The sequence below is a fragment of the Hyaloscypha bicolor genome (genome assembly GCF_002865645.1).
Source record: "Hyaloscypha bicolor E unplaced genomic scaffold K444scaffold_122, whole genome shotgun sequence".
Lineage (NCBI taxonomy): Eukaryota > Fungi > Ascomycota > Leotiomycetes > Helotiales > Hyaloscyphaceae > Hyaloscypha > Hyaloscypha bicolor.
Window position 1 is genome coordinate 297,743 of NW_020194624.1, and position 11,388 is coordinate 309,130.

General features: G+C 50.8%; 3 protein-coding genes across 3 annotated transcripts; 1 reads left to right on the top strand and 2 right to left on the bottom strand.

Annotated features, from left to right (window-relative positions):
- Positions 1-1,083: 1,083 nt before the first annotated feature.
- Positions 1,084-3,177, bottom strand: K444DRAFT_633119 (uncharacterized protein; the record flags this gene model as incomplete). Its single annotated transcript, XM_024883577.1, has 2 exons — positions 1,084-2,382; positions 2,452-3,177. The coding sequence occupies 2 exons, from the start codon at positions 3,175-3,177 to the stop codon at positions 1,084-1,086; spliced, it is 2,025 nt and encodes a 674-aa protein (XP_024733007.1).
- Positions 3,178-3,934: 757 nt separating this feature from the next.
- On the bottom strand, positions 3,935-7,069 carry K444DRAFT_633120 (uncharacterized protein; the record flags this gene model as incomplete). The annotated part of the gene is made up of 2 exons (XM_024883578.1): positions 3,935-5,419; positions 5,468-7,069. 2 exons carry the CDS (start codon positions 7,067-7,069, stop codon positions 3,935-3,937), a joined length of 3,087 nt encoding a protein of 1,028 aa, XP_024733008.1.
- A 2,501-nt stretch (positions 7,070-9,570) lies between these two features.
- Positions 9,571-11,133, top strand: K444DRAFT_536576 (TPR-like protein; the record flags this gene model as incomplete). The annotated part of the gene is made up of 2 exons (XM_024875389.1): positions 9,571-10,459; positions 10,646-11,133. Coding segments are annotated over 2 exons (1,377 nt in total), but the record flags the coding sequence as incomplete, so codon positions are not given.
- Between the last annotated feature and the right edge of the window lie 255 nt (positions 11,134-11,388).

An 11,388-nucleotide genomic window follows, 5' to 3' on the forward strand; every position in this document is an offset into this window, starting at 1 on the left:
CCGGAATTATTATTATTATTATTATTATTATTATTATTGACTCTCGGAGGCTTCTGAGAGGCTCCGTTAAATGTATTAGATGAGCCTTCGCTATTACCCGCGTCGGGGTTAATTAGATCGATTTCCTCTGCAGGAATAGCTTCGGCGAGGGGTTGTGCATTTCACAGATTTCGAGATATAATTGCTTATCGAACTACCTCCTTTAAGGGTAGAGAGATTAGCTTGTGAGGTGTTTGTTAGTAGGCAATAAGACAATAGAATAAATCAGTGAGTTGTGAAACTACAGTGTCAAATTCAGTACAGAACTAATCTCTGTCCCTCCTGTGAGGTCCAGGGAAGCCTCCTCTAAATAGGAGGCCCCAATAACGTATATACAATTAGTGATTTATAAGCCTAAAGCTTATAATGTAAACAGTGGTTGGTTGTGACATCGAAGGGCCGTCGATCTCCCTGATCGACACCCGCGACATCCGAGGTTCGTTACATGCCCTTTGGTCACGTGCGACACTGCACACATTACATTTTTGGTGAGGAAAGTTGATCCCTACCATGGAAAATACAAGGGTATTCTCGCTAATTGATAGTAGTAATCAGCTTAAGCAATAATAGGGCTCAGCTACTGGCTCGAAAGGGGGGATAATCGGAAAACCATCGCCCGTGTAGTGCGGGGCAAAAGAGGAAGGGTATACTTAACGTAATTGGAGGGGCAGGGCAGGACTTCCCAGTCATTCAATTCGTGTTTGTGTCGCAAACCCCTTTTTGCAATATATGTGATTCAAAGGATTGTATATGATTCTGGCAGGGACTTCTAGGCGACCTCGATTAAATTTACTTGATAGTGGCAAGTTCTTGCCTGTATCCTATTCTGATTTGGAGCAAGAAGAGAACCACAAGGATCGAAGGTAATACGTTCTTCTAATATGTTATCAAACATGGATTTCTCTCGCCATCACTACTTCATCTTATGATACAGTTGTCATCTGCGTCAAATATCGCGATCCATACATATCTATATATACTGTGAAACCCAAAATCGCTATGCACGACTCCCAAGATTTAAAGTTATCCAAAATTACCGAGTCCTCAGCTCCAATCTGGACTCTGCACAATCTTATATATCTCGTCCACGCTCAAACTCGCCGCAGGACGGGGCTCAGTTTTCGGGGATCCTTGTTCTGGCTGCGTCATTGCACGCGCTGGCTGCTTTGGAGCGAAGTCTTTCGTCTCGGTGGTATCCGTGTCCGTGTCCCCTGCAAAGTGGACCGAGCCCCTTGCCTTCTTCGGCGAAGGAGGCTTTGCGTGGAATTGCTTGGTTGGAGATTCTGACATCGTAGTCGGTAGGATGGATGTTCCTTTCGATGCCGGTGGTTCAGATATCGTGTTGGAAGAAGCTTGCTCTGGAGGGAGGGGGGGTGTTGAGACGGTTACGTCTTTGATTGTGGATGTGCTTGTTGTGGTGGTAGGACTGATATTTTCTGAAGGGATAGGCCAATCTGTGTGTGGTGGCGATGAAGTATAGCTCTTTTGGGGAGAGTTGCTGGCTTCGGGGGGTCGAGGAGTCCGCGGGATTGGAATTACTGTCTCGGATGGGGCAGCCAAGAGAGGTTGGGGAGCGGCCACTTTTGGCACCACTATGTTTTCTGGTTGCGATCTCGTTGCGCCCTTGCGAGAAGTTGATGTCTCCGGCTCCAGGAGAGGACCATCGCTCTCGTGATCCTCGGAGCGATTATCATCAGAATGCCTAACGTTATTCGAATTATGATACGTCGGCATCCTCGACCGCGGGATTCCTCTTCGTTGATGTTCTTTGAGCCTCTTTTCATCATATCTCTCGTACCTTCCCTCCCACCACTCCATCTCGTCTTCTCGGAGCTTTTCTATGCCTCCGGGAAAGAACTCGTCGAGTAAGGGTCGTGCCTGTCCGGGAAATGCGATTTCTAAGTCCATGAGTCCGTCCATGACTTTTCGAGTAATTATCTGGTCTACGACGATCAACGGCAGATTCCGCTTCGATGAATCACGGCTGACGGCAGCTACGGCAGCATTTTGGAACATGCCCAACGCACCAACGGCGAGGACGAACCAGGAGTGAGACTTGAGACCCGCAACGGTGATCAAAAGAGCAATCCAGAACACGGACTGGATTGTGCATAGAGTGCCAGTCATCAGGAAGCCAAGAGGAATGCCCCAAAGCATTCTGGCTATTCGGACCCTGACCCCACCCCCATGGAGCATTTCCTTGCCATCTTCATCGTACACTTGATTTGACAAGAAGTCAATCTTCTCCCAGATTCTGGTTGATCGTGGAGACTCTTGGACCGCAAGTTCTTCCAAGTCTAGGCAGTTCCCGCGGCCTAGAATGATCATGATATCTCTTGAGCCCTATACAAAACATCAGAACTTCGCTATGTAAGAACGACGTTTCGAGTAGCGAAAGAGGATGTGACTTACATTTCCAGACGAAATAGCAAAATTCTTCTTCGAATTCCTCCTCGACGGTAACTTCTCCGCCCTCCACTGCGGCAGCGCCCCCGCAGCCAGAGCCCCCAAAGTCCCGGCCCCAGTAATCATCATGACTCCCCATTCTCCCCAGACCCCAATCGGGATCGCCGCAATCCCAAACTGCAGCACCATCGTAATAATACTCCAAACCCTGACTCTCCCTGACCCAGACACCGACGTATCCGTCGTGCACTTTCCCGCCTCGAAAACCGAGATCCGCAGAGCATTGCCCTCGAGAGGATGTTCCTTCGTCATGAAGGTCTCGTTATCCCTGCCTATGCGGCCGATAACCCAGTGCTTGTTCTCTCTCACGTAACCACTGTCCAGATTGAAAATCTTGACTGGGTAATCTGGCTCAGGAAGGAGTCTCCCATCACCGAGGACATTGACGAGAGCAGTGAAGGAGTAGGCTACCCATCCGAAAGAGAAGCAGACGGGCGTGCAGAGGCCACCTGACGTTTCGGCGAGCGCTTTTTGCACGATGTCGCCGCCGATTATCATGAGGACCGAGAGGACATCACTGGGGTTTGTCCATTGGTCTCTGAGGAGGCTTCCTGTGCTGGTTGAGGCTGTTGCTGCTTCTGCTGCACGGGTGCTGAGGATGGTCGCGGGTGCTGAAAGCTCGGCTGGTTTGAGCGCGCGTGCAACATTTTGGAGGAGAGAAGGCGCGGGCATCGCGTCTTCCAGGCCGCTATGCCGGCCTCGTGAGAACTTCTCACTGTGTGTAAGGAATGTATAGACTCAATGACGCACTCCTTCTCCACCGGGGTCTGGTCGATTCATCGAGGCGAGAAGCGTGTCGCGACGTTGTTCACGCGATGAGATGAATTTGAGTCTGACTAGGTACAGCCTCAAGCCACCAAGAGCCACCAATGCATGGTGTTGCAGGGCTGTGAAAAAGTCGAGTCTGCCATTACAGGGTTGCTTGTGGCAGCGCTTTATTGGGTTACAGCTCAGCCACAGCGGCACGTCGCAGATCACCGAGTCCACCCACTTGCTCGGCTTGAACTGTGCGGTTCCCTCGGAAAGGGGGGAGAAAGACAGGAGAATATACTTCAAGACTCATTCGAGTGGTAGAGTGGTGGGGTGGGGATGAATTCTGAAAGCGTTCCTTTACTTATGATAAAGTTGGGAAGCAATTGTAAGTGAGGAAGGGGGGGGATCAAGTACTGCAGGGCCGGAATTATTGTCCATTTATTTTCCTCCCAACTATTTCCGAAATCCCAAGCAGAACCTTCCCAAGTTTTGTGTATTTTCCGGCCCCGGAGCGTACCAATTACAAATACATCAAGTCCGGTAAGGGCTGTGTCCGTTCTCCCTTTCGATCTAGTTTCCATCCCGTCACTGCCCAATTTTACAAATCCAATCCTCGCGAAGTCAAACACCCGACAAAAATATCAAGCCTCCCAAATCCAATTCCCCGTCTTCCCTCTCAGGCTGCTCTGCCATTTGCACTGCCAGCCGCAGCACTCCCATTCGCACTCTTCACTGGCTTTATCGGAACCGGAAGCCTCGATCGTGGAGAAGGAGAAGCCTCCCTCTCGGCGGGCGGCGAGGTTCCTAGGGTCTGAACCGAAAGTGATGGGCTGCTACCATGCGGATGATGCTGGCCAGTCGATGGCGGTTGAGTGTTATATGAGCTGCTACTCGCTGCTGATATGGAGCGAGATCGAGTACCCCTTGGTGTGGCAGCTTGAAGCCCATCTGGTGGCTGGGCCATGAGCACTTGGTGATGGGCTGGAATGGCTGTTTGAGCCGGGGCAGGAGGCTGGACTGGGTATTGTTGTTGAGGCACACTGGAATCCCCTTGAGAGGTCTGGACGGATATAACTTGCGAAGTCACTGAAGTAGAGCCATTGTTGGCAGTCGGCCTCGGTGATGTGACGGTGTACGTTGGTCTTGAGAAGGACGTCCTTCCAGGGCCACCAAGTCCATTTATCGTGAAGGGTACGGTTCTCTTGACTTCCGGTGCGTTCGCTTTAGGAAGTGTCTGCCCTACTTCCGCTGCAATCTGAACCGTTTCTGCCATCTTGTGCGTGACGAGTTTCTTGACCTCCTCCTCTATTGTTTCCGTTTCTGTTTTCCGTGGCGGTGGCCGTCCTCCCACGTACCACCTTTGATCGCTATCAAGTGCCTCTCCACAAATCATCTTATCTTCCTGTTCTGAATCCCCGGTAGCTATCTTCTCGTCATGGTCAATCGAGGCCGTAATGTAATCTCGCCATTTCGACAGTAGGTCTGTATTCGTCTCGCGCCATATCTTGACTCGCCAGTCGTAGGAGACATGATAAATGGTTGACCGGTGTTGCTTGTCGCTGAAACTCCGTTGGACAATGATTTCCTCGATTTCGACCAGGAGGGCAATTTCTGGGATCTCTTTGGGCTTCGGTCGACACAGAATGATAGCAAGCTGCTTATCATCCTTTTGGACCCCTATGGGCGGATTGCTTCTCAAGCCGACCAGCTCGACACCATACCACTCGAGAAGTGTGCTGTCGCTAGGGAAGTGGAAACTGTTCTCGTTATCCCCGAGAATCGCACGCCGACTTTGAGCATGGAGAACGAATCCTGGATATTGCACCAATAGGCCTTCCGGAACCAACTTTGCTGCTCCGACCATACTTGAGAGTGGATCCGGATACTCGAGTTCTTCGTTTGAGAGCCAAGTCTTGGGAGCCCAGCCGAATGAGGGGTCCTTGAGTTTTTCTCCGGGTAGGAAAATGATTCCTGGCGGGATAGACCCTGGACAGGTCTTGTCCAGGAGCTTCCAGAGATCTATCATCATGCCCTGGAGCTGATCATCCTCGACTTTTGCAGCATCTTTTATGAGCCCGGCGTCTTGGAATTTGGTATTCTGGTAATCTAAGTTCAGGAGTGTTGCCAGGGCCAAGGTTTCATGCTCCTGGTGGTTTGTAGTCTGGAGTTGCGTTAGCACCACGAACTGCAGATCATGAGTTGGACTTACCCTCCACCTGGCTGCTCGCCATACACTGGCCAGTATGTCAGTACCATTACCGGCCGGTAACTCATTGATTCGCGCCCTCCGATCATTTCCCAGCAGGTTGTGGAAGTAGTTTCGTGCGGCGCTCGGAATATTCGAGGTCAAAATGTCACTCGCCTTCGGGTACATTTCTTCCAGATCCTCCAGGTTCTTCAATCTCTTTTCTCTCGGCCCCCCTGGTGCAAAGGCAAAATATAAACGCCTGCTGAGGTAGGCTTCTTGCAAAGTCCAGAGTCGACGCATCCATCCACTTGCTAGAATTCGCATAGCAGTTCCCTCATACGAGTCCGCCGGCAACATTTGACCTAGCCCTTTGTCAATGACTACCGTGTATCTTGCATTGGTGTAAACTCCGTGTATTTGCCGCACAGCAATCCTTCTTTGTGCCTTGTATTGCTCATGGATAGGAACGGCCAGTGTATCAATCCAGAACAGTCGTTTTTCTCCAGATCGTGATTCTTCATGTGCTTCTTTGATTAAATCGTCAAAGAAGTCAAGTTGACATTTCCAAAGCTTGTTTGCTTCAGGGTTACCATACCCATCAGACCAGACGTGCGAAAGAGTCGCATATGGCATGTACGGTTTGTATCCTACAACACGGACTGCGCCGTCGTCCCTGTCATACTCCATGAGAGGGACGCGATGCTGGCTTATGAGCTCCACGACTTCTCCAATCTCGGGCCCCATTTGCCAACACAAGTTCTCATTGTTGGAGGCCAAAGGGTGTTTAGGATGGCGTCGACACATTGGCTGATGTTGAGTCACATATTTCCCATCAGTCCCCCGGACCTTGATACTACATTTTTCTTTGGTACAGTCTTTGTGGCCCTCGATGAGGTAGGATGTTACGGCATCCGTTTGTACATGTGATGCGTAGGCTGCCAGTAACGAAGTAGCGTGTGATCTCAATTGTAATTTGAGAATCTCGACCAGTTTCCGGCACCATCCATTCCGCTTCATCGTCTCCAGGACACATGAAGGCGTGCCCCAACCTTCCATAGCATCGCCATGCCACCCGTGGATATTGAATCCGACCTTTTCGACGATCTTGGATTTGGCATTCGTGAGAGTCTCTCCCAATACCATCAGCGACAACCCCAAATTCGGGTGCACGTGGCAGGGATGCCCTTCTGGTTTTATCTTCTTGCCGTCATCGGAGCAATATTCCGTGACGATGTGACGAGCTTTGTCCAGAGCAACTTGGGCGCGTATCATCCTTAGAGAACGGGTATGGGGTTTCTGTTGGGCCACATCATTCCTCCAGTCCTCGAGGTAGCCATTCAATCTCGAAGTATTGATGTACCCAGCTTCCGACACTAACGTCTCAGAGAGCGTTTTCGCTGGCTTACCAAGAATGGTGGAAAGAAGACCGAAGAAAAGCCAAGACTGCAAAAACTTGTTGAAGCTGATGTCGGTTTCCGTCTCGAATTCCAGGGTGTCGTTGGACAGCGTCCACCCGATCTTGTTCGGGAAGTTGTGAAAGTCATGCTTCTTTGAATTGAAGAGATTCCCGTAATACGCCGGCTTCCAAAGGTCTCCCAGTTGAAGGTTCTGAAGATGATCCATCCGTAAGGCAGGTCTCACACGCCGGAGAATTGAAATGGCGGCTCAAGAATCAAAACATGGGGATCTGAACTTCGCCGTGGACTTGAAACGCGGCCAAATCAGTCGCCGATGCGCTGATCATCAACTTGAGCATCTCTCCTTGAAGTATAGAGTGGTGTTTTCGTACCTCAGTGCCAATGGACGGTTCTTCTACCAAGAGGCTGACCCCATGTTTTCCAAGACTTGAGATAGATATTGCGACGATCCGTCCCGGAGCGCGACCCCATCTTTCCAGCTTTCCCTTTCCCCTGGCCCCTGCTTGAGGCTCTTTTTGGAAGACTCGAGAAGCTAAACATGTTCCAGACGATCGAGAATAATTGGAGTCGCTTGATTGGTTTTTAGGGCGGGCTATTTCAAAGAAGAAATGACTGTGGAGCGGAAGGACGGGGGCTGTGTTCCGTGATTTGTTGCTGGGGGGAGCAGCTGAACAATGGGGCATTGTTGTGCATCCGGTGGCGTTCAATTACGACTCAGTGGTGACACATCCTCACATGGGCGGCAAAGCCCGGGCAACCCCGCTGAAAGCCTAGCAACAGTGACACAGTGACACGCATCCACTGACACGGTCTCGGGGTGAGTGGGCGCAGTCAAGTCGCACACTTCACTGTGGCTGTTACCTTCGCCAACAACCTGAAATATGGCCCCAACTGCCTCGTGCGGGAAACTCCTTCTGTTCACCGTTTGAAACTGTATACGTAGTATTCTACACCGAGCATGAACGCTCTCAAGAGGGTGAGGAATATCAGCAGTGGCGACAAGACGACCGCTAATCTCCTCGAGGTGCCGGTTAGCACCTTCAAAGAACTGGACCCAGATGCCTTCATCAAGGCACCCATCGCTCTCGAGTAAGTTGTTCCAGTTGCCTAGAACAGCTTTATTACCGAGATCGCCATACTAATGATAGGAACAGTGTAATATTCGTCCACGGATTAGGAACCAAAGGCACCGCCGGCATTCGAACGCGACTCAAGACATGGCTCCGCAAAGTACGGATAGAAGTGGGCTGTCGGGTCTGGAGGTTTGGGTTTGACGGAAGAGAACTTCTCACTGAGGGGCGACAACGACTTATGGTCCTTGCTGGAAACCTGCTCAAAGATGTCCAACGTATACCGGGAACTCCAACTACACGGAGCAAATCAGAGGCTGGGAAACAGGACCGGAAACTTGTCTTCATAGGATACGATGCTGCAGGCTGGGTTATACAAGAAGCATTGGCATGGTACTCCAATACCTCGACACAAACCGCAAGACAGACGGCGTTGGTTATACTTTTGAATGCGCCGCATATCAAAGATGAAGCTGTATTGAGGGCGTACTTGGAAAGCTTTTCGAGATTGTACCCCGCACAAGACAAAGCCACGCTGCCGTATTCCGTGGTCAAAATCATCCAAGACAACTTTAAGCAACTCATCGAAAGCTCCTTTGGACCAGAGGAGGCACGTATTACCATCGGTGCGAAAGCCAACCCACCTCCAACACCAACAAACTATTTGAAGACGGAAGTCAATATACAGGATGACCCAGCAGTTCTTAGGCGAGAAACCACCGATACCCATCATACCACTGATTCCACTGGGACGAACAGCTCAGAGGGGACGAACAGCTCGGATTCTAGTAAAGATAGCAATGGCAGCGGCACAACGGCGATACTCAAGCCAATACCACTTTGGGAAATTAGGGCTGGGGACGAGACGGATCGAGAGGTTCGGCGCCTACTGCACACTTCGTTGACGCTCCCGGAAAAGTCGGACAACATGGTCTCGCCGAAATATCGAAGAGTTGGCACTGGGATATCCTCTGTATCGCCAAAATCACCAAACAAGCTCCCACAGGGTTCTTCACCACCAACACCACCGGACGAAATCGATGACCCAACCTTAAAAATGGTCCTTGCAAGAAAGCATACTGTGGTCTCAGATTCTCAGGCTGTTCAACATGTTCCGAACTTGCTGGAGGCGCCTGCGACACCCGCACCCTCCAACAGAACAATGTCGGGGGATACCCTCACTGAGGTTTATGTCGAATCCAATCGAGAGAGGAGCCACACGCCAACTGAGATGGAATTTGTGCCAGATATGGATCCCATTACTGAGACAGATGAAGAATCTGCCTCGCAAGAAGACTCACCAGAAACAAAACCTGCCGCTGAGGATGCCCTGACACCAAACCCAGCCGGACCGCCTCCCAACTATGGACAACTTCTGCGTCTCGCTGCTCTATACCAACAAAGCGGAGAGCTCCAGAAGTCCAAGGCGCTCTATGAGCGGCTGGTAAATGTTCCCGCGCTCAAAGACGGGTCTGATATTATTCGATTCCAGATTGCGATCACATGGTTATACGAAGGCCGTGTGAAGATGGCCCAGAAAGTATTCACCGAGCTGGAGCCAAAGGTGAAAGAATCGTATGCCAAACAGCCTCAGCGAACGTGGGAGGTCAGACGCTGGCTCGCAGTGTCTCTTGACATGCAAGGCCTTTACGAACAGGGCAAGAAGAAGCTGATCGCTATCAATGACGCGTTCAGCTCTCTTCAACAAGCCACAGATGTCGGCTTGCTAACCAAAAGTACATTAGCTCTGCTATTTGGGCATCTTGGAAAGTACGAGGAAGCACTGAAGCGTAGTAAAGAGGTGCTCCAGTTAGCGCTCGAGGCAGTTGAAAAGGCCAAAAAGGGAGGAAAGGGCGACACAGCTTCTGTGACAAGACAACGGGGAGCTCTTGGTTCAATTCAATACGATCGGGCCGAGGTCCTCACCTACGTCGGACGATACGTGGAAGCCGAGGAGATGAATACCCAAGCTTTGGAGAACATACAGAGGAACTTGGGCAGCAAGCACGTGTCAACGCTTAACTGCTGGAGTCTCAAAGCACGCCATCTCGCCGCTACCTCTCGGTTACCGGAAGCCGAAGAGCAGTGCCAAAAGACGTTGAAAGTTATGCGGAAGGAAATTGGCAAGGAACATCCTTCTACCTTGAAGACACTTGGTGTTCTGGTCTACGTCTACCGGCTCCAGGCTCGGCTGACAGAAGCGTTAGATACGGCCAAGTATCTCCTTGAAAAATGTAGGACCAGCGACGCATTTGGAGAGGACCATCCAGAGACGATCAGTTCAATGTGGCAGCTTGCTGAAGTGTACCTTGCACGGGGAGACTTCAAAAATGCATTGCATTACCAGGATCAAGCTGTGAAGTTGGCAGACAAAGTCCTCGGAAAGGTTCACCCTACGGTGGTCAGTTACAGAGCCTGCTTGGCACGCGTCTATTGCAATAGAGGAAACTGGGCACATACAGCAACCCTTTGTGTCGACATTCTCAAAGACTATGGTGTGATCATCTCTGAGGCGTTTCAGGATGGTCAGAAGCAGGAGAAATCCGAGCATTCGAGAGATGTGCTTATATCTAGCATCCAACAGGCCCTTGACAGAAAGAAGGCCAAGTCTGCCACCGAAGCTAGACAGCCGATCTATCAACAAGCACTCGACCGAGCTCGCCACATTTTCATTGTGGACAACGACGACTTCGAAACCCTTAATCTCTCAGTTGTCTCGACAATGCAATGTCTCGGTGTTACCGAGCGGGAACGCCTTCACGGAAACCTTGAAGTGGCAGAAGAAATACAAACCAAAGCCCACGAATACATCGAAAAGAAGCTAGGCAAAAACCACGCGGATACTCTGTCCTCGAAATGGGACTTAGCATTGACGAAGCTGAAAAGAAACCAAGACGGCGCCCTGAGCGAGCTCGAGCACGTCACTGCATCGCGAAGAAGAGTTTTAGGAGAAGACCACCCAGACACACTCGCGGCACGGCATCACCTCAGTGTGGCAAAGTTCAACATGTTCCGCAACCTGAGCGAGCTGGCTGAGCAAGCTGAAGTTCTTCGTTTGTGCATCCACCTCTTAGGAGAGGAACACCCAAGCACAAACTCGGCACGGATCGATCTGTCGAACGGATATCATCTGGTAGGGATGCTCACGGATGCAGAGCAGCTGCTGTTGAAAGCGCTCAAGGTCCAGATCAAGACGTTGCCTCATCCAGACCTCATTGGCGCAGCGAGAAAAACGTACGAGACTGCTTTGGACACCTTGGGGCTGAACAAACACAAATCTCATTCCGCCCACGAGCAAAACGAGAAGGATGAGCGCTCTGGAGTATCTCCAGTACACTGCCACGCCCAGGTTGTCTCAAGTCTCGCAGCACTGGCTCTAATTTACGTCGACATGGCCCAATCCGCCGACGAAGCAGCCTTAGCATCTGTGCAAAACTCGAGCCCGGAGAGCGAG